The following is a 20,405-nucleotide window of genomic DNA, read 5'->3' as shown; positions in this document are numbered from 1 at the left end:
GGGGAAAATCCAGGAAAACACCCTGTAATGTAGTAAATGCTCTTTCGTTGTAGCTTTGCGTATATCCTTGCATAATGCTAACAGGGCTTGACAGTGCGAGCACCTCATCGCAAATGCTAGTAAAAAATATATTCAGTGCGAATTGTGAAATGCGGTTAGTAGCACGTGTGCGACTACCAAATTTTACCGTTCAATAAATGTTTAATGATGTGTTGCTGACGTTTGGAGGTTGTGGCTGGTTGTGCACTTGAATGCAGCCTCAGCTGAAAAAAAACAAACAAACGTGATTTACACGTAGTGAGCGTGCTTGCCGACGTGCTGCGGAAGGCGGTTAAAGGCAGAGGGAGTATCTATGGTAACGAGGCAAAGCCAAACAAACGAAAACAAAATGTATGAACTATGAAGCGCATTATTCTCTCTGCACTCTTATGAGAATATAACTAAAACTTAAAAAAACTATGAATTGAATTGTTTTGCTTATAAATGCCTCCTCGTTGACCTCATATCACTTTATTAAAGAAAAACACATTATTTGGTAACTTTTCATCGCGCCCCCAGAATTATTTGTGTGCTACTAGATTTTTCAACTTAGGTGCACACGTGCTACTTGGGAAAATGCTAAGCGTCAAGCCCTGAATGCTAATCCAGTCCTCCCAAAGACACTGTGACATGAATTATACCTTATAATTACTTTCATCTCATGGTTCATTATTTTACTTATTTCAAGTGTCTTCTGGAATTAAATTGTGGTTATTGTTGAGGATCACATAGCCTCCTTGTGATTTAAAAGCGTCTCAAACACAGTGATATGCTTGTCTGATAGTGCACGCCAACCCAGATAATTTCATACCTTCTGTCCGAGAGGCACAACTAATCACAGAGGTCAGCTGTGATCATTGTTAACTGGAAAGAACACCTGCAGACTCTTAGCTGCTCAGTACACCCGGTCTGAGCTCGCTGACAATGACGTCAGCCGCTTGAAAAGGCTTTTTCTGGAGCCACATACTCACCCACCTCATCTGAACATGTCTGATGTTGATTACAATTATATACCTCAAAAAATATTTTGATACCTTTCATGATCTTGGATTATACTGCAGGCGAGCCATTTGTGATCACTTAAGAGTGTGATTCTGCCCTTTGACCCAGTAATGGAGCCATTAAAACCAACCAAAAGCATTACTGAGAGATTATATAATCTCACTTAAAACATACCATGCTGTTGGTAATGTATGTCAGCTGAATGGATTTATGTGCTTGATGTCTAGAAGGTGGATGGAGATGGCGAAGGCACCAGTGCCATTGGACCTGATGGAGAGGTGAGCTGCACTGCTTATGTTTCATGTTGTTTTTGGTCATTTAACATTAACAGCTGTCTTTTAAAAGGTGGCTGTGATCAATATTTCAATTAATATGGTCTTGTGTAGGCCCCTGATCAGCACCTCGGGGTCACACATTACAAGGTCTGTCATCAGAAGGCATCCCTGGAAAATGTGTCTGGTGTTCAAACTACATTTTGTCACAAAAAAGCCCAAAACAAAACCACACATGAAAATGGATGCAACTAAATTTAAAAAGATTTTTAGTTGTGCATGTGCGACCAGTGAATTTGCTGGTGTTTTTTTTGTATGTGAGAGGGGGAGGGAATGGGGAATGGGAAATGGCAGTGTAAGTGGCTAATGTGTGGAGGGGGAGGGTCCTAAAGTTGTTCCAAGGAGAAGGTTTCCATTTTATCGAACAATGGTGAAATGAACTCTTGACGCTTATTTTCTCCCCTAAAAGCCTAGTAGGTTGCCAGAGTCTATCCTAACTAAGAGGATGAGTCCAAGTCTGAAGACACAAATGTGGCAAAAAAGGGCAGAAAATATTGTTTTCGTGAAGAATGGCTGCACGAATTTGACTGGTCAAGGTATCTCAGAGAGACGAATTCAATGAATTGCAAATTTTGTAGTCGATACTCGCAACATGCTGGGAACACAAAATTTGCAGGTAATGCTGGCACTTCACAGTTAAAACATGACACACTTGTCGAACACGTTGCTAGTCTAAGGCATAAAATATGCCATGACCTGTATTCCAATGAAAGTGCAACTCCACTGTCAGTTGCATTTAGAAGGCAAGAAGCTGTTAATCAGTGCGCTGAGGAGGCCAAATTAATATTTAAGTTTAACACTGCCTTTTTTCATTGCCAAGGAAGAGCCAACCTTTACCAGATATAAAGGCCAACTCAACCTGCAAAGAAAGAACGGCGTGAAACTGTTAACAATTATTATATTTTATCATATATATTAAAATATATATGTATATATATTATGTAGTCAATATAATTGGTTTACGGTGTGTGCCCCTACATTTTGTGGTTGTGTTCCTAAAATTTTCAGTTAGTGGCCACTGTGGTCCTAGTAAAAAAAGTTAGTCTGGAGCCCTGGATGGGAGAGTTGGATTTGTAATTTTTAGCTCCCTGCTTATATTGTGGTTTGATGACAAGGTTACACACACTGAAAATCTTGTGTGTATGCAATTGTATTTTGATAAAAACTACATCATTGTGCCCCTTCTGTACAAACAAATACATGATAAGGCTGAGTTTAGAGAGCTATTAAGTGCTGCTCTGCCTCTGATCTTGGGCCTTTCTTCAGCAATTGCCAAAGATTGTTCAAAAGTCAGTGCTACAAATATCAGGTATTGCAGATTTGAAGGGTATTTCATGTTTCAGAGTGACTAACTGGTTTACAGATGGATCTCAGGCTGTGAGGTTATCCTGCATCCTTTGAGGATATTTCAATATTAAGCAATCCTCATAATGTGCTCTGGCAGCAAATGAGAAAAATTTGTACTTATTCTGCAAACAACACCCTTGGTGATAGCACAACCATAGCAAATCAAATCTCTTGTAAATAACAAAAAACCTTCGATATCTGCTGTATTTATTTGTTCTTTCTTACAGATTCCCTTACCTTTTTAGTTGAGTTCTCCTTCCTTTGGGATGATTGTGTAAAAGGATTGCAAGGCTTTTGTGGCTGCAACTAACGGTCGATGCTAATGACACTCATTGAATAAAAGTCCAACTCTGCTGTTGGTCATAGCCGCATGTCATGTTGAGGTCTTAATGCCAAAGTCTTATCACATTTATCATCCCTATTATGTATGTGTCAATAAAATGATTGTTCCTTCTTAGGAAGTCCCGTGATTGAGGGTTGAATTTGGGGGTTTATTACCCCTCGTGTGTTAACGAGTAACTACAGCAATGTTCTCAGCAAAGCTTAATCATGTTTATCTGAATTGAATGCCGACAAAAATTTTGGCAATTTTATCATCATAATATGACTACTAGGGTTGGACTCTCATCTGTATTTTCATAGCAGGGGCTCTCTAACTTTCTCTGTAATCACTAATTTTAAGTGTCAATATAATGGATCTGTCAGCACATCTGCTGTCATTGACCCGTATTTTAGTTAATTTTATCAGACATTGTAGTGATCATAAAATATTGATTCTATCTGCAGCGCATCAGCCAATGACTGCACGTTCAGGTTGTATTCATGAGCTGTGATTTAATTACTACTGTCTCACAACAGAAATAAAACAATATGTAAATAAGAATAGCTATGTTGTAACTTTGGCTATATGAAAACAACGTAGATATAATAACAAAAAAGGTGTAATTAATTCATAGTTAAAAATACATTTAAAGTCAAATTATTACAGGCATTTACACTATATACATTAATCAGTGAATTAGATGCTTCATGTTTGTCCATTTGGTTTGTTTGTCCTGCAGCCCATGGATGAGAGCAGCCAAATGAGTGAACTGCCAGTCAAAGTGATTCAGACCGAGACTGGGAAAGTTTTGCAGGGAACGGATGCTCCAAAATCCAGCCAGCTGGAGGCCTGGCTCGAGATGAATCCTGGGTGAGGAGGCACATTACTGCGTAATACAGAAGGAATCTTTCACATTCCATTACATGGATGTTATTTTTGTCAACTGCAAGTGGCACTGATCGAGCACTTAAGGAGCTCATTTTTGTGCACAAGCCGAAAATGCGATATTCAAAATAACATGTTCACATTCAAATGAAAACAGGAAATGCAACACATACTGATTTACTGTCTTTAATAGTGCAGACAGACCAACACTCCTGTGTCCTTAGAGTCAAAATTGACAAAGACATGAGGCAGTAAATGTATAATCAACCTAGAACTGTTGTAAGATTGTTATTGAATCAGTGTGGCTACAGAAGGTAGAACTGTTGTCCACTAACTGGAAGGTTGGCTGGTCCGATCTCCAGCCCCAGAAATCTACAATAGTGTGTGAATGGACGGAAGCTGATATCAGTGTAGTTTTAACTAAAATCCTTACATATGGCAACTTTAAGTAATGCTGAACAAATTTACAGAGCAACAAAAAAAGTTAAAAGTATTTTTTTTTGGCTTCCTATTTTTTTTATTTTTTTTTTAAATGAATATTGTATGAACTTCTTTCCCAAACTAAGCTATTGGTTAAGGATAAAGTAATGAGGCTTTTTGCTCTTAAAACGCTGCAGCTTGTCAAGGTTCAGTGAGGATTCATCCAGGCGCCATCTCAAGTAAAGTCTAACACTCCACATGTGAAGCTGCTGCTTGTTAATACTCCCAAAGGTGTACATTGTTTTGATTTGTGACAGACAGAAAGGAAATATAAACACTGTGCTTTCTGTTTTCCTCCTTTATGAAACAGGTATGAAGTGGCCCCACGGTCAGACAGCGAGGAGAGCGGTTCTGAGTTTGAGGAGGAGGTCAGTGACTTCCTCATTAATGAACTCCCACAGTGGCCGATTTTAAATCAGCCACCCTGTCTGCACTTCTTCAAATCATGCAAATGTTATTAAATGGGATTCAGCTAGTCAGTCAAACCAGCCTACACATACACACACTGAACACACGTGTCGAAATCCACCAGGGGGCTGTAGCTGTATGCTCTAAAATAATGCTGTTTCTGCTGATTTTGTTTTATCCCCTCCATAGCTTCTTCATTAATTTGTCTGTTATCATAATATGTATCCTCTCAGTCATGTGTTATCATTTTTGCCTTATAAGGAGGAAGACGAGGTGGCTAAGGCAGAAACAGAGGAGAAGATAATCGGTCCAAATGGAGACAGAGTGAATGTGACGGCTGCCAAGCACATCATCGAGTACTGTATTACTTCTCGCTATCCCACTGTCTAATTGTTTGTTAGGACAAATACTTTTGTTTTTCATCCTGGGACTGCGCTAGTTAGAAACAAAGATAAGAATAATTTTCGCTAGAAGGTATTCTTAAAAAAAGATATAAAACATTAAAAGTTAGGAACCTGTTTTTCATGTTCAAAGGATTTTGAAGGAACTACCTCAAGTTTGGGGAAATCAGTGTGATGCTGAGAATAAAGACAAAATATGATAGAATTAACACAAAAATAAGTAAAGCTCTATTAGACCTTATACCTTATTTTGACATTTCCAAAGGGGCTCCTCGTGAGGATCTCTGGCTGTACTCCAGCTTAGCTCTTGGCGCCAGACACAACTGAGTCTTGAAACTGATCATTAAAATCAATTCTAAAGAGCACAGTTAGAGGGGTTTCAGACATAATCACCCCCCCCCCCCCCCTTTTTTTTTTTTTACACATGCACACAGGTCAGCCAAGCAGGATGTGGATGATGAGTACAGTGTTCCCACTGGACAAACCAGCTCTGCGTCTTATTATGGAGTGGCCCACGCTGTCATAGAGAGGGTGGAGAAACAGTCATCTCTGCTGATCAACGGCACACTCAAACATTACCAGGTAGACACATGCACACACATACATTTATTCTTGTTTTATAGACTTTTGTAACAGCCTTTTGCAGGTTTGATTGCTCAGTTTTGAGCAATAGATTGTTGGTATTTCAGATTTTTTAAATTATTATTTATTCATCATGTGTTTTAAATGAGTTACAGATTGAATGTTTATTACCACGCAACCTTTATAAAAGAACGTCACATTTCTCTTTCACTTATTACTTATTTTATGTTTGTTTTTCTGGCTTTGAAGTTTTTAGCAACATGACTCATGAACGCAATAAATAATTTCTTACCATATTCTCATATCTCGGTTGATGACTGTCTTTGAACCAAACACAGAAGGGTTTTTAAAATGGCAGCTTAAAATGACATGTGACAGTTATTTATCAATGAAAAATGAAAACAGTTCGGCTTTTGTAGCTGGAACTACCACTTTGCAGTTTCTCTGTAATTTGGTTGGTTTCAATTAGGGCTGTCAATCGATTGAATTAATTAATTGCATGATTGTCCACATTTAACATGTGTTTCTAGCAAATTAATCGCACATTTTTTTCTGTTCTAAATGTGCTATAAAGGGATATTTTTCAAGTTTTTATGTTTTTGTCAACATGGGAATAGAATTATGATTGCTTTATACAAATGTATGCGTATTATTAATTCAACAATCCAAAACAATTACAAATGCTGTCCAGACTATTCTCTAGAATAGCGTGCTCAGAAAATATGTTGAAAGTGTAACATGGCAAACTCAAGCCCAACAAGCAACAGCAGAAGGTCATATCAACCTGAATGTAACATTCCTAAGTAATACTAACAACGTATTGTCCAACTTTACTCTTTTAAAGGTTAACTTAACAATGTTAATTAGCCTGCAAGCTGTAGCCACCAATTTAGCTGTTGCTGTTGAAAGTTCGTCAGATGTAGATTTACAATCCAGGTATCACTGTTGCAAACTACCCACCATGGTCTGCCCTTCAACAAGGGGGAGGAGGGCATAAGCTGTGTGCTTGGCCAGTGGTATTTGAGACTGGACATACTCCGTTGGTAACTCAGTTCATATCAACAGTAAAAGCAAATAACTATTTAAACATTCAAAAGACCCTTTACTTTATCAATTTCTGCTCAAAAATGTTTGTTTCTGCTTGCGACCCACAAGGTTACGGCTGCATCGCTTCCTGATTTCCCAAACTATGGGGTGGGCCAAGGGTCATAACATGTGTGTGCAAAGTGCACATCAAAAAACACATTGTGTTTTGTGATGCTGTGTGTATGGAAAAGCTGTTTTGTATTTTGCTGGTTGTTTACAGTAATAACTTATAACCTTCCCAGTGTTACTGTCCTAATCTTTTACACACACTTGAAGCTGAGCTGTGGAAACAGAAACAGGAACCTCTGTCCCTGTTAGCTCTCATCATGCCCCAAGCATTGTCCCTAAATATTACTTTGCGGTGGGAAAGTGTCCCTGTCATGTGGGTTTGCTAATGTGTAGATTGGTGTGACCAAATATGTCTGCTGCTTGGCAAGTGAATGCTAAATTATCTTAGATTGAAGACAGCTGTCTACTTATAATGATACTACTGCATTGTTTTCATGTTTGACGCTACAATCTCTTCTTGTGTGTAATAAGTTGGGATGGAATTGAAAGAAAGTATATTAAAAGAGAAAGGGCACTGGCAATTGGATTTCTCTTTCTTGCAATCAGGTGGCAGTCCTAGTCCTGATTTATGGTGTGCCAGGCTTTAAATGAGATATAGTGGCAGCTCCCCTGGGGAAATTGGAGGGATTTCAGCTACACAATAATTGGATCAAATGTCTGCTGTGCCAACAGAATCTGTGTAACAACCCATAATAGTAAACAGGAATTCAAAGAAGCTCAGCATTAATACAGGACAAGTTTCATTTTATCATTTCCTATTAATTTGACCCTCTGCTAGCCCTTTTTCTGTGGTCTGAGCTGAGCTGTCAGGCATTTTTTAAACTACCATGCAGTTGGTAATTGGTTGTCGGTACCTATTTCTGCCGCCAGTCCTTTTGTGCCCTTTCCTGTCTCTCTGTACTGTGTGCACTGGTTTTGAACTATTGAAGTCTAAGTTTAGATTTTTTTTATAGTAGAACTAAAACAAGTAGTGGAGTAATCCAGTAGCAGATCGTCAGACAATTATTTGGCAGCTATTTTTTATAGACTAATAACCACAATGTCATTTTTTAAAAGGAACAGGCTTCATAGTTTTTGGACAGAGAAAATAAGCTGATTAAAAACGTCATCTTTGTCTTTGTAAACAGGCATTTTTTAGAATTGTTCTCAGATGAGGAACCAGACAGTTACCAGACAGAAAATTATCGTCACATGAATAGATCATCTTAAGTAATAGTCATTAGCCCTTTTAAAGGATATTTTTACTTTAAGATTGTCACAGCTAGAAGTGACAGGAGATTTAACAAGAAATAGTAGGGCATGCCCTAAAAAGCAAACAGCCATCTGTGCGACCAGCAACTGCAATTCAGTTAGACAAGGTCATATTTAGTCTCTTTGATTTATCCTTGATAACTTCCTTGAACTACTCATGGTGTTCTGTGTTTATCTTTTATATACAGGAGTAGAAATAATTCACACAAATGTGGAGATACTAGCACAGTCAATAATATTTCCTCTGCAAGCATATTTTAAGGCATGCCTTCATTTCTCTGTCTTATCCAGATCCAGGGGCTGGAGTGGATGGTGTCCCTGTACAACAACAATCTAAACGGCATCCTGGCTGATGAAATGGGTCTCGGCAAAACCATCCAGACTATTGCTCTTATCACCTACCTGATGGAGCACAAGAGGCTCAACGGTCCCTTTCTCATCATTGTTCCTCTCTCGTCAGTACTCCTGATCTCCCATCCATCATTGCTCTTTTTGTGCAGTGTTATGACATCCTAAAACATTTTTTGTGAAGGATCAATGAACGCATTGTTAAAAAAAAAATTACTTTTGGGAACAGTTTGATCGAAATACACAGACCATATCAGTGTAAATAACAAGATAGGGCACATAGTCCATAGGGGTGTCAGGAGTCCCTTCCCTTATTGAGACTCATGCATTTATTTGCTACAAGTGTCAAGTGTGCAATTAGATCTGCCTACAGGGAGTGTTGAGTCAAGGTTAACAGCAAACAGTGTCTATAAAACAGCAGTGAGTTTCTTCTCTACTCCAGACTCACTAGTGCTATATTTTATTATTCAATTTGTATAGTGTGGAAACTCAGTTACTACCTTAGAAGACATGAGTGTGCTGTTTACATATATGTCAGCATAGAAATGATGGGCACTGAAGTTCAAATAGTTATCAGGTATTACAGTATTGGCCTGAGTTTAGGGAAACCATGAAATTAGTTGAAACAAATATGGACACATTGATTGTGAAAAAACAAAACATTAATGACCTGTGTGGGGTCAAAATTCATTGTTCGAAATTGTCTTAACAACACTCCTTTTATGTCATTATTCTCCATCATCTTTTGGTATTTATAAAGGCATGAGATGCAAATACAGGCTCTCTTCCATCACGTATTTGTCCCAGCAAAATGTGTGATTTCCCTTGCTGTTTTCCCTTAATTAATCCCTTGAAATTTTTCTAACTCAAAGCACTCCAGCTTTCATTTATAGCAGCAGAAGTGGTTTTCAGCTAAATTTAGCAGGTGAAAGCAGCCTCAGTGCTCACAGACTTACATTTCTGGAAAAAAACATGTTGTTATGACCAGTTACATATTTTACCTGATTAGTTTATGTGATAATGTAAATTAACAATGGGTTCTTTTTTTTTTTAAATACCTGATTGTTCATTATTACCAAGAGGTGCACTACTTTTTGTTGTCAAACTGAGCGAATCAGAGGCATAGATTTGTGCCCAGGGCCACTGTGTTAGATGTTCTTTTTAATATGCACAGCGAGCTAATGTGGAGGCTAGCCTTTAACTTGTCCTCTTGAAGTTTAACTATTAAAATTAATGGGCAGAGAGCTCGATCTTCCTGAGGGACCTACTTTCGAACAAAGCCCTCCTAAACAAATCAAAAAAGAAACCAACTCATTTTTGAGCTAGAATATAATTAACCCTTTGGAAATGTGTTGTGCATAATCACTGCAAGGGATTTTTTTCCTCTTCTGATGTTTATCCAGCAAATTATGTTTGAATTTTGAAAATGTTAAATGAGCACCTGGCCTTGAGTTGCTCTTACCTCTCCTCTTCATGTCTTAGCCAAGCTTACCTAAGAATTTGTCTTGGATTGCTCTGAATTGAGACCACCATCTTACATGCAACCTCCAACAGTTGTGGAGATTTTCATTGATTTCCTTTTTTCCAGTACTTTGTCTAACTGGGTCTATGAACTTGACAAGTGGGCACCGTCTGTGGTCAAAATTGCTTACAAGGTAAGGAAAATCTTTTTCATGTCATTTTTACCTTTATTTACCTTTTTTAAAAAACCATTCTGATAGCTCTTCGATTACTTTTTACTGAAATTTGTCTTTTCTTTGCATCTGTCCCATTGAAGGGCACCCCTGCTTTGCGCCGTGGGTTTGTGCCTCAACTCCGCAGCGGGAAGTTCAATGTCTTGCTGACCACCTATGAATACATTATCAAGGACAAGCAAATACTGGCCAAGGTGAAAGAGATTAAAGCTTTGTTCTTTCTTTATAACTTACGTTGTCTTTTGGGCTCTATTGCCATTTGGTACACTTTATACATTTTAGATTTATACAGAGTTTTCAATACAACTTTCCAAATCATGGTTACATGACTGATGCCTGAGTTTTCTCCATGTAAGTGCCAGGGTTAGAAAGTTACTTATCGGGACCCTAATCATAATCTTAACTAGTTGCTCTGTACTTACTGCTGAACACCACAAGGTAGTGATAACAGACTCCAGGTAAAGGCAGATATAACAAATTTGAGGTAAAGGATGATTAAAAAATTCCAACAGGCATTCTGTAGGTCCTTATTGAGGTTTTTGGCTTAAATTTCATAAGGCCTTCTTTAAAGGTCTTTGCATGAGTTTTTGCGACGGTGAGCCAGGAGTCTGGGGCCCGATGAGGAACACACAGTACCGTACAGTAGTGCATGACATTATAATCAGAGGGAAATTGTTGTTACTGTAGACAAGTAGTAGGATAATTTTACTCACAGAGGCAAACTTGACAACGGTGCTGAACTTCAGAACAAATTCTTGGTTCCACTTTAAAATATGGCTGCAGCACTCTGTATGAGCTGCAATTGATTTATTCACATTTCAGGGAGGCCTGAGAACAGTGTACTCCAGGAGTCAATCATACTTGTAATAAATGAATGCAGGAAGTGTAAATGTGCTCATGGTGCATAGCACAGTCTAGAGCCTAACATTTTGTCCTTAGTTTTTGATATTTAAAGTGCAATAAGCAAATATACATGCAGGGAGGTCTGCTGACAGGGTGAAGAGTTTTAGTTGCCGTTCAACAAATTGTTGAGAGTTTTGCAGCCCCCTGGGTGAATTCTAATGAAGACATTGTGCTTATGACCAACTCAACAAATGTTTTGTCTAATTAAATGATCATTTATCCATGTCATTAAGTTTCAGGGCTGTAACTGTATAATTATTTACACAGTCACTCCTGCCCACAGTTTTACTACTTTTCTCTTTTGCAAACAAGTTACTAATTTATCCTTCACATAGTGTGTTTGTGCCAAGGTACATGCATATTAAGTGACTTACTACTGTAGATTGGCTGGGGAAAAAGAGTAATAAAAAGAGATCACTCAATGTGATGTAAGATGTAAAGCAATTCAAGGAGTTGACTCTTAACACAGACATGCACATTCAGCAGTTATCAGCGTCTTCCACATAAGTGGGAGATGTGATCCATTGTCACTTCAGGTTTTTGCTGTGGGCCAGAAATACAATCTAACATATCTAATCCTTAGCAAAGCAGCATTGGTAGCAGCTTGAGTCCTCACACCAGAAATGAAATAGACAGGAGTATTTAAAAATACTCTTGGGGTTGCATAGACGTGCATACAACACAAGTGAAAAGTAAGCTATTACACACCCTGTATTGTTAAAAAGGAAAGTGTCTGTTCTCACAGATGCATGAATAATATGGGAGAAAATTCTCCTGTGTACACAACATTGTAAGTTACTTTAATGTTGTTGCAAGATGTGTCGGTTTGGTTCTCAGATACAGTAAAGGAATTTCACCCACTATAATTTGTACAGAGTTACGAGTGTATTTTCTGTAGCTGTTATACCATTGGAAAGAGATGGAACGGAAGGTTTGCATCACGATTGAATTGCTGAAAAGCCACATGAATCTGTTGCATAAGCATAGACCAGAATCCCCTTTAAATAGTCCAGCACTCTGGACAGTCCATGGCTTTAAGTTTTAAGGCGAGGATAGTGGCAAGGAAACAAAATAATTTACAAAGCAAAAGTGTGCTGTTTTAGTAAAGATGTTGATTTGTCCACATTGCTTTAATCTGTGTGCACAGATTTTATACACAGTTAGAATAAGAGGGGAAATAAGAAGCTGCTTTTTCATGCAGTTGAGTTGTGTGTATCAGAAAAAGAAATCAAAATGTTTTTCTCTGCAACTATTCCTGAGCCTCTGTTTTGACCAAAAATATTTCACAGTAAATTTGAAAATGGTTCCTTTGTGTTGTCCACTATTCCAAACACAGATTCGTTGGAAGTACATGATAGTGGACGAGGGGCACCGCATGAAGAACCATCACTGTAAGCTGACCCAGGTGTTGAACACCCACTATGTGGCTCCACGCCGCCTTCTTCTTACTGGTACACCACTGCAGAATAAGCTGCCTGAGCTATGGGCCCTGCTCAACTTCCTCCTGCCCACCATCTTTAAGAGCTGCAGCACTTTCGAGCAGTGGTTCAACGCCCCTTTCGCCATGACAGGAGAGAGGGTAATTACTGGGGGAAATGGCCTGGATTTTGCAGATTGTGCTTCATTTGGTGAAATATAAACATTTAAACCTGTGGTTTCCGGATATATGAAACTTTCCTACCTAACTCTGTTTTCTGTAAACGAAAGACAATTTTGTATTCAACCTCTCAAAACAATAAACCTGCTGTTTCAGCTGAGTTTTGTTTCAGTCTGAGCTCAAACGTGCAGGTTGCTTTGCACGGAAAATACAAAGTAACAGGCAAGTGACTCTGAGCTCTTTGCAGGGCAGAGCTGAGCGCGCAGCTTATCTCCATAGTTGTTTCTAAGGCTTTCATTTTGCCTATTGGATTCATATGAAAGACACTCTGCAGACTTTTCCTGTAAACATACACCAGCTTTGTTCTCATGTTACCAAAACACATTGTGTGTGTCCTTCAGGTCTTAAATTCAAATTAAAGCAGAGAAACAAGGGTATTGTTTGTTGCTGCTCATTGATCAGTGCAATATTTAGCAATCTGATCAAGAGAATATGTCCTTACTGACATATTAAATGCATTTCTTCCTAATGAAAGACTTCATTCAAAGCTGACTTATGAAAAATGAAAAAATTAATTATATTTGGAATTGTATAATGTTACATCAATGTTAGCTTGCTGTATTCCCTCGATTAATGACGTCCCTTGATCCACTGTTGATTAGTGGAAAAGTGTGAAATAGGCATCAGGACAGTACATTGTGCTGACTCCACTGTCTGTTCATTGTGTGGGTGTGCATTATACACACAATAGGGACCCACTTGTAAAAAACTCACTGCCACTTTAACGTGACAACTAGACTCACCACTCGCCACAACAAATGGTAAATATTTAATGCAACAAAAACACAACCCGAAGCTCCTTACCTAATACAATTCCATCCTCAGTAAGTAGCAGGATTCAGGCCCAGTCCCACAGTGTTGTTATTTCCATTACGGGTTATACTGCAGTGTATAAGGACACTTAGCAGGTCACAGTCTTGTCACTGTAGTACTTAATCATTCTGCAGTTGTTGCATTTATTAAACACAACAGTCTGTGAAATGTATCATCACCTTTAACTCTCTGACTTGTTCAGGTCGATCTGAATGAGGAGGAGACGATCCTGATAATTCGGCGTTTGCATAAAGTGCTCCGCCCCTTCCTCCTACGCAGACTGAAGAAAGAGGTGGAGTCTCAGCTGCCAGAGAAGGTGAGACTGAGACAAAATGTCACTTCTTTGATGTAGTATGATTATATTTACTGCATGGTTTGCAATGCAGAAACCTCATACTGTTGATTCACAAACTGATTTTACTAAATATGTGTAGGCATGAGGGTAAGGGTAATGAACCTAGCCATCGCCAAAAATATTTCCACTGTGGTGTGGCTTATAACTTCCACACTGTGTCATCACAACAGCATGTGTCCAGGATTCATGTTCACCCCAATATGAATCAAGTGTCCTTGGTGGCAACTGCAACTGAAACCAACTTTACTTCAGTCCTTATTTGTAGTGAATACAATAAAATTAGAATTAAAATTTATGTTGAGCCTATCATCCAGTCAGTGTGATAAAGAGCTGATCATCATCCTAATTGAAAAGATTAGAACACAGTGGCCATCCAGGGCCCTGTTTCCCCAGATGCATTTCAAGGATATGATTTTCCTAATCTCCATCATAAATCTTCTTGAGATTAAGATGTCTTTCTCTTCTCCCTGTTTAATGCACATTACAATGAATTGTTCCAAGAACAGTTCCAAAAATAAAATATATCTTTGTGATGAAAGCGTATTCAGCTTTATCTTCAGTGCCAAAGACAGCCAACATTAATAAGCTTTTAACTATCTTAAGTGCCGCTTTAGGAAACTCTTTAAAGAATAAAACGCCTTTGCAGAGAACACTTTTAACATTGATCGATATAGGGGCGCAAGGCCCAAAAGAACAATAGAAGGCACGCTCTTAAGAACCCCCCTTTTGTTCTTTGCATATTATGGAAAGGTACATACAGTGCCTTTCTTCCTCTCTTCCTCCCTTCTCTGTTTTTGTATTTTCTCTCTCAGGACTGTCAATTCCTTTCTCTTGCTGTCAAGTACGAGGGCTTCCTGCGCAAACAGTCTTGACACCAAAAAGACACAACTGTTTCACTGATGCATTGTCTTTACTGTCATTCATCCAGGTGGAGTATGTCATTAAATGTGACATGTCTGCTATACAGAAGGTTCTGTACCGCCACATGCAGAAAGGCATCCTCCTCACTGATGGCTCAGAGAAAGACAAGAAGGTAAATTAACCAAGACCCCTGTGGCTTCACTCAACCTGTCTGCTTTGTTTTTTCAGTGTGTGTCATGTCAACAGACTAAACTGTTTAGCTCTGAGCACAGCGATATTTACTGCTTCCTGCTGTGTGATAACAGACAGTCCCTGACATTTCTTGTATAATTGGAGTTACAGTTGCCCTTTGCTGTTGCTTTTAAGAAAGCGCTTGCTGTGAAATTAGCAAGATATCCTGTTTGCTAAAGACAAAGACTATATTGAAAATGGTGCTGGTATTCAGCTTGTGAGGGGACATCTTTGCTTCTAGCTTCAATGCAGTTTTGAGGCTAGGATATCCAAACCACCCAGGGACTCAAAATTTGCTAAGTTCATACCTGCATTACATGACATGACTTTGAAACGAACCAGGGTTTCTTTGAGGTTTTCAGTGCAGTAAAGGGTACTTAAAATGGCTATAATCTATGTTTTTTTTTTTTATACAAACAATAAATCAGATTATATGAAAACAGTGTGAGAATGTCAAAAGGGGTGGCTTGTAGTTGTATGTCTACAGAGAATTATAACCTGAATCTGATTTACAGATCTTTTAGAGAGTTTCATCTTATTGTGTAGCTATCTAGCCACAACTCAACTGTTTCGGTTAACTCTCAATGCTCTCATAGTGCCAAATTCAGTGGCAGCGGGCAGATTAAAAGGTGATATGTCAATGTTATGTTCATAATTTGTTTCTGCTGCCCTCAACTGGCCAAAAAAAATATGAAATAAAAAAAAAAAAACATTTGCAGGCTTAATTGCTTTGATATTCATATTTTCTGCAGGGCAAAGGAGGAGCAAAGGCCCTGATGAACACCATCATGCAGCTGAAGAAGATCTGCAACCACCCATACATGTTCCAGCACATTGAGGTGAGTCCTCCTCACCCAAGATCACTGCCCCCGACACTCTTGCCAAGCAAAGAACTGTAGTTGTCTGCAGAGTTATGATGTTTAAACAAGTTCTACTTGAGAAAACTTTAGTGATTAGAAGAAGTAGTAATATAAGCCAGTAATTGTTCTCTGTTTTAGGAATCTTTTGCTGAGCACTTGGGCTATCCAAACGGCATCATCAGTGGGTAAGGTGGACTTAAAAAGGCTCTGTGCCTTTAACACATTATTCCAATCAATCCGTGTTCCAATCAACAAAAGCTAAAAATCGTTGGAAGTGACAAAATCTAGATTTTTGTCGTTCTAACCGGCAAAACCAGACTGATGCTGGATCAGGACTTTTCTCTCTATGCCCACAGAATGACATAACGTTGTTCATATATACTTTGTGAAACACTTAGTTCAGTTTTATAAACAACATTTGTAAATTCTTTACATACATGCTGGTAACTAGCAGTGTTTTCAAATGCTACCAGTGATTTAAGATGGCAATCCCTATTGATTGTTAGATCAAATTACAAATTGCTTTTAAATGGTGAAGTTACACGCAGCCCGTGTTGTACCTTCTGATTGTAGAATAAAGGAGAGTCAGCTGATATTAACAGAACAAGTCATGACTTTCATTCATATTTTCAGTTTTCTAAATTATTGTCGAGTTTGTTTGATCTTTTTTATCTGATTTATGTGATTTGTTGGTAACAAAATGCAAATAGTCACGAATGCATTGACATCCAGATTATGTTTATTAACAGTATTTTGTGCAACATCATTGTTCAATGTTTGTCAGTTTCTTTTGTTTCTCTTGATTTTGTGTAAAGCTCAATAATTTACATTGAATGCAAGAAGACATTGTGTCAGTGTGTATATTCGTCCCTGCAGTAGTTTGCAGAGGTACCTGGCAGCAAAAAGCAGTTATTCATAGCAACAATTCATCACAAACCAGGAGTGTGAAATTCACATTACAGTACAGTCACACGTTAGATTGTCATTGTGACTGGACATGAAACACTAGGCTTCCATCCCTTTGGTTTCCCCGCCACATAAAATCACAAAACAGCAGTGTTGTTTTTCAAAATACCAGAAAACAACCGATGTGAAGACAGGAACATCTAAGCTCAACAGCACAGCACAGAGTCGTGCGGAAAATCTAATATCAATTTGGAGGACACAACTACATGAATTCCTGAGTTGGACTCTAAAAGTCGTACTGTGACACCCTGCCTGCTAAGGAAAACTACAGTGTGACACAGTCTAATAAGGACTAATTAAAAATAATGAGGCAAGCACTCTGAATATGTGAACCAACTGTTGATTGTTGAAGTTTGTTCTATGTAGCATAGGTGCCAGGTTTTGACAAGGAAGAAGAATGCATGGAGAGAATAAGACAGTAGCTCCGGTGCTGCTCTATCAGTAGTGACTTTTTTTTAAACTAATGCTTCACAGAGCTGCTAACAGGGCTGCAGACTCTTTGTCTTGTTACAGAAACATTACAAAAAGATACCATCTCTTTCCATAACTGAATAAACAAGCTGTCCTCAGAAGAAAATAAGGTCCACAGAAAACTGTTTGAAGCTAGAGAGGTTGCATTGCCGGCAAATATAAACAAAATAAAACAGTTTGAAATTGTATTGTTTTTTTAAGGTTTATTCAGTCATGAAAACGAAGACAGTTTATTTATTTAGTTTTTGAGACATAAAAAAAGAAGATCAGGTCACTTAAGATCTTTCTTTTCTGATTACATTTTCTTCCCCAAAACTAAATAGTGCATCTTTAACAAACATTATATGAGTATTCTTGACTTGCGTTACATGTTTGTCTGATTACTTCCACCCAGGCATGATCTCTATCGAGCTTCTGGGAAGTTTGAACTCTTAGATCGCATCCTGCCGAAGCTACAGGCCACCAACCACAGAGTCCTGCTCTTCTGCCAAATGACCACACTCATGACAATCATGGAGGACTACTTCAGCTACCGCAACTTTCTCTATCTACGTCTCGACGGTACGCTCACACGTTTACTACTGTAATTAAAGGAGATGTTTTAAGCCAATCCTTAAGACTGGAATTGGAGCAGATTCAAAAAAGCTGATGTTTTTGTTATGTACTCTTCTGACTTTCGTCCACCTAATGAAGGTAATATCAGATGTTGTTAACTGATGTTAATTCTGTGAATAACTTTGTAATGAGTACAATTTTAATGTGGCTGTTGCTTGGTAAAAGTGTTTACTTAAAGCCAGTGTTAATTCCCAGCCAGTGATGGTATGGTGGAGTAGACTGAGAGCTTCCCTCAGCAGGTCGTGTCATGTCAGTTTTCAGGAGTTGAATTTTCTTAGTTAAACTTCAATTCATATCATTGTCATAATTTCAGATGATCAACTTAATAGTTTTCTGAAAAATAAGGTGTGTCAGACTTAGTTGTTAATTATTTGAATGTGTCACGTAGATAATTAATTAACATTTAGGTAAATATAAGTATCAGCCAATGAGTGAAACGATTGATACACAGTCTGTGATTGGGGATCTGGTAAAAAACAAACAAACAACTAGATTAGTGTTATCTGTCCCTCATAATTGAATGATATATTGATAGAATGTGATAAAAAAAAGAATCCTTCTGAGTTCTGACCTAATGAAGAGAATGCAACTCCATGTTCTTTTTCCATTATTTTACTAAATGAAACCTAGTATATTACTGCCTACATATCAGAGGAAGTAGGTGGACTCTGTCCATTCAGACCTTTTGCTCCTCCTGCAGTTTCTGTGTTGTGTTTATAAAGTCTAGTGACCACAATATGTCAACACTCAACACCGTGTGTGTACTAAGCAGAAGAAAAATACTATATAAAAAGATTACACATTTTTGTAACTAGTCCCTGCAACACGACACATGATCATAATTGGAGATTAAGCCAGATTTCTTGTAATCCTTTTATCCCTTTGTGTGTCTGCTTTATTAAAAAGTTCAATTCCTCATTTCTTATTTAAGTTGACTCAAACTTGTCATACTGAAAGAATAATAACGTGTCACACTGAGGTGTCGGAGAATTCCCATCACATACACTCAGCATGATGCCAGTACTCAGCATCTCAAACAAAAGGCAATCCTATTACTGCCACTAGGCCGGGCAGCAGAGACTCGAGTTCACTGAGGAGATGTTATCGATTTTCACTGTTATTTTCAAGCTCTTTTTGGGAAAAATAAAAATGTGCATTGTGATCCAAGATGTGTCTCTCACTCCAGTTTTCCTCGATTGCTGTGCGTGAGAGACTAATGAGGCAGATGTGTTTCCCCAGCAGTGAAAACAGCAGCACATGGAAAAATGACAAAATAAAAGAGCGACATGTGGCTCCCAGAAGCTACTGAATAACTACCCAAAAAACACACTAAACACACTAAAAGTAATAATAATAATAATATTGCATTTTATTTGAAGGCGCCTTTCAAAGCACTCAAGGACACCGCACATAACAACAAAGTACAACAAAAGACAGCACAGGTACAGGACAATTTAGTGCAAATAATAGATAAGTAAGAGGATGCAATTACATGGTGCTGTCTCGGCACAGAATTCAGACTCTGCAGTCCTCACCAAACAGGAAGTCAACCGGGCCGGGTTAGGCAGGGCTGAGCTTCCGGGGTGAGAATAGTGCAATAAGTAAGAAGGAAAAAGTGTGTGCAGGATTCAGATTCCGCAGTGTGTTTTTTGGGTAGTTATTCAGGATTTGATAAAAGCTAAGCTGAAAGACACAATGACAGACATTTTTACTTATTTCACCTTGGTCAAAGTTACAATCAATTCCTTGATATAAATAGCATTTTCTACAACTTAAAAAATAAATTTTTGAAAGAAATCCGTAAATTATGGTCAGCTTTTATCCACAGCACTATAGCACTTTCTGAAACATACTGAATTAGCCGACATATCTCAGATATGCAGTAGTGAAACCTCCATATCAAGCATAATATATTAAGACATAAATAACTAGTGGTTGGATGTTATTTTTTCACATATTGAGCCCAGTTTAATTAGAGTTGCTTCATGCCACTTTCAGAAACATCTGAAACAATTAAACTAGTCAGAGATAAAGTGCAGTGTATAGGGGACTTGTTTACTTTCCTGCCAACAAAAAGTTTGGGATCAGAAGAACAAGAAGTTCAAGCAGACTTTGTCAAAGTTAACTTGACAGATATTTCATATTGATCACATTTGGTGTTTCAGGAACGACCAAGTCTGAGGATCGAGCAATGCTGTTGAAGAAATTTAATGAGGAAGGATCTCAGTACTTTATCTTCCTGCTCAGTACCAGAGCTGGCGGCCTCGGCCTCAACCTGCAGGCTGCCGACACTGTCGTCATCTTTGACAGTGACTGGAACCCACACCAGGTAGGTTCACCAGTAGATCTACAACCTGTGTTGACAGTACTTGTTCTGATTATAGGAAATGTTCAGTATGATATTGTTATATCCTCATATGTCACAAG

At 38.4% G+C, this 20,405-nt stretch overlaps 1 protein-coding gene across 2 annotated transcripts in view; it reads left to right on the top strand.

The window, feature by feature from the left end:
• Positions 1-20,405, top strand: part of smarca2 (SWI/SNF related BAF chromatin remodeling complex subunit ATPase 2) — a 51,634-nt gene that overhangs the window by 13,645 nt on the left and 17,584 nt on the right. For both annotated transcript variants that reach the window (XM_030416908.1, XM_030416909.1), the window contains exons 11-25: positions 1,269-1,319; positions 3,782-3,912; positions 4,718-4,775; positions 5,077-5,171; positions 5,651-5,798; positions 8,496-8,659; positions 10,141-10,207; positions 10,330-10,440; positions 12,486-12,728; positions 13,822-13,935; positions 14,903-15,007; positions 15,819-15,905; positions 16,065-16,111; positions 17,758-17,924; positions 20,144-20,307. In XM_030416908.1, the coding sequence (XP_030272768.1) occupies positions 1,269-1,319; positions 3,782-3,912; positions 4,718-4,775; positions 5,077-5,171; positions 5,651-5,798; positions 8,496-8,659; positions 10,141-10,207; positions 10,330-10,440; positions 12,486-12,728; positions 13,822-13,935; positions 14,903-15,007; positions 15,819-15,905; positions 16,065-16,111; positions 17,758-17,924; positions 20,144-20,307 (1,752 nt within the window). The remainder of the gene's footprint in view (positions 1-1,268; positions 1,320-3,781; positions 3,913-4,717; positions 4,776-5,076; positions 5,172-5,650; positions 5,799-8,495; positions 8,660-10,140; positions 10,208-10,329; positions 10,441-12,485; positions 12,729-13,821; positions 13,936-14,902; positions 15,008-15,818; positions 15,906-16,064; positions 16,112-17,757; positions 17,925-20,143; positions 20,308-20,405) is intronic.

This window comes from Sparus aurata, chromosome 5, assembly GCF_900880675.1.
Source record: "Sparus aurata chromosome 5, fSpaAur1.1, whole genome shotgun sequence".
NCBI classification, from domain to species: Eukaryota; Metazoa; Chordata; class Actinopteri; order Spariformes; family Sparidae; genus Sparus; species Sparus aurata.
Note: the sequence above shows the minus strand (reverse complement) of the source record. Positions and strands in the feature narration are given on the sequence as shown.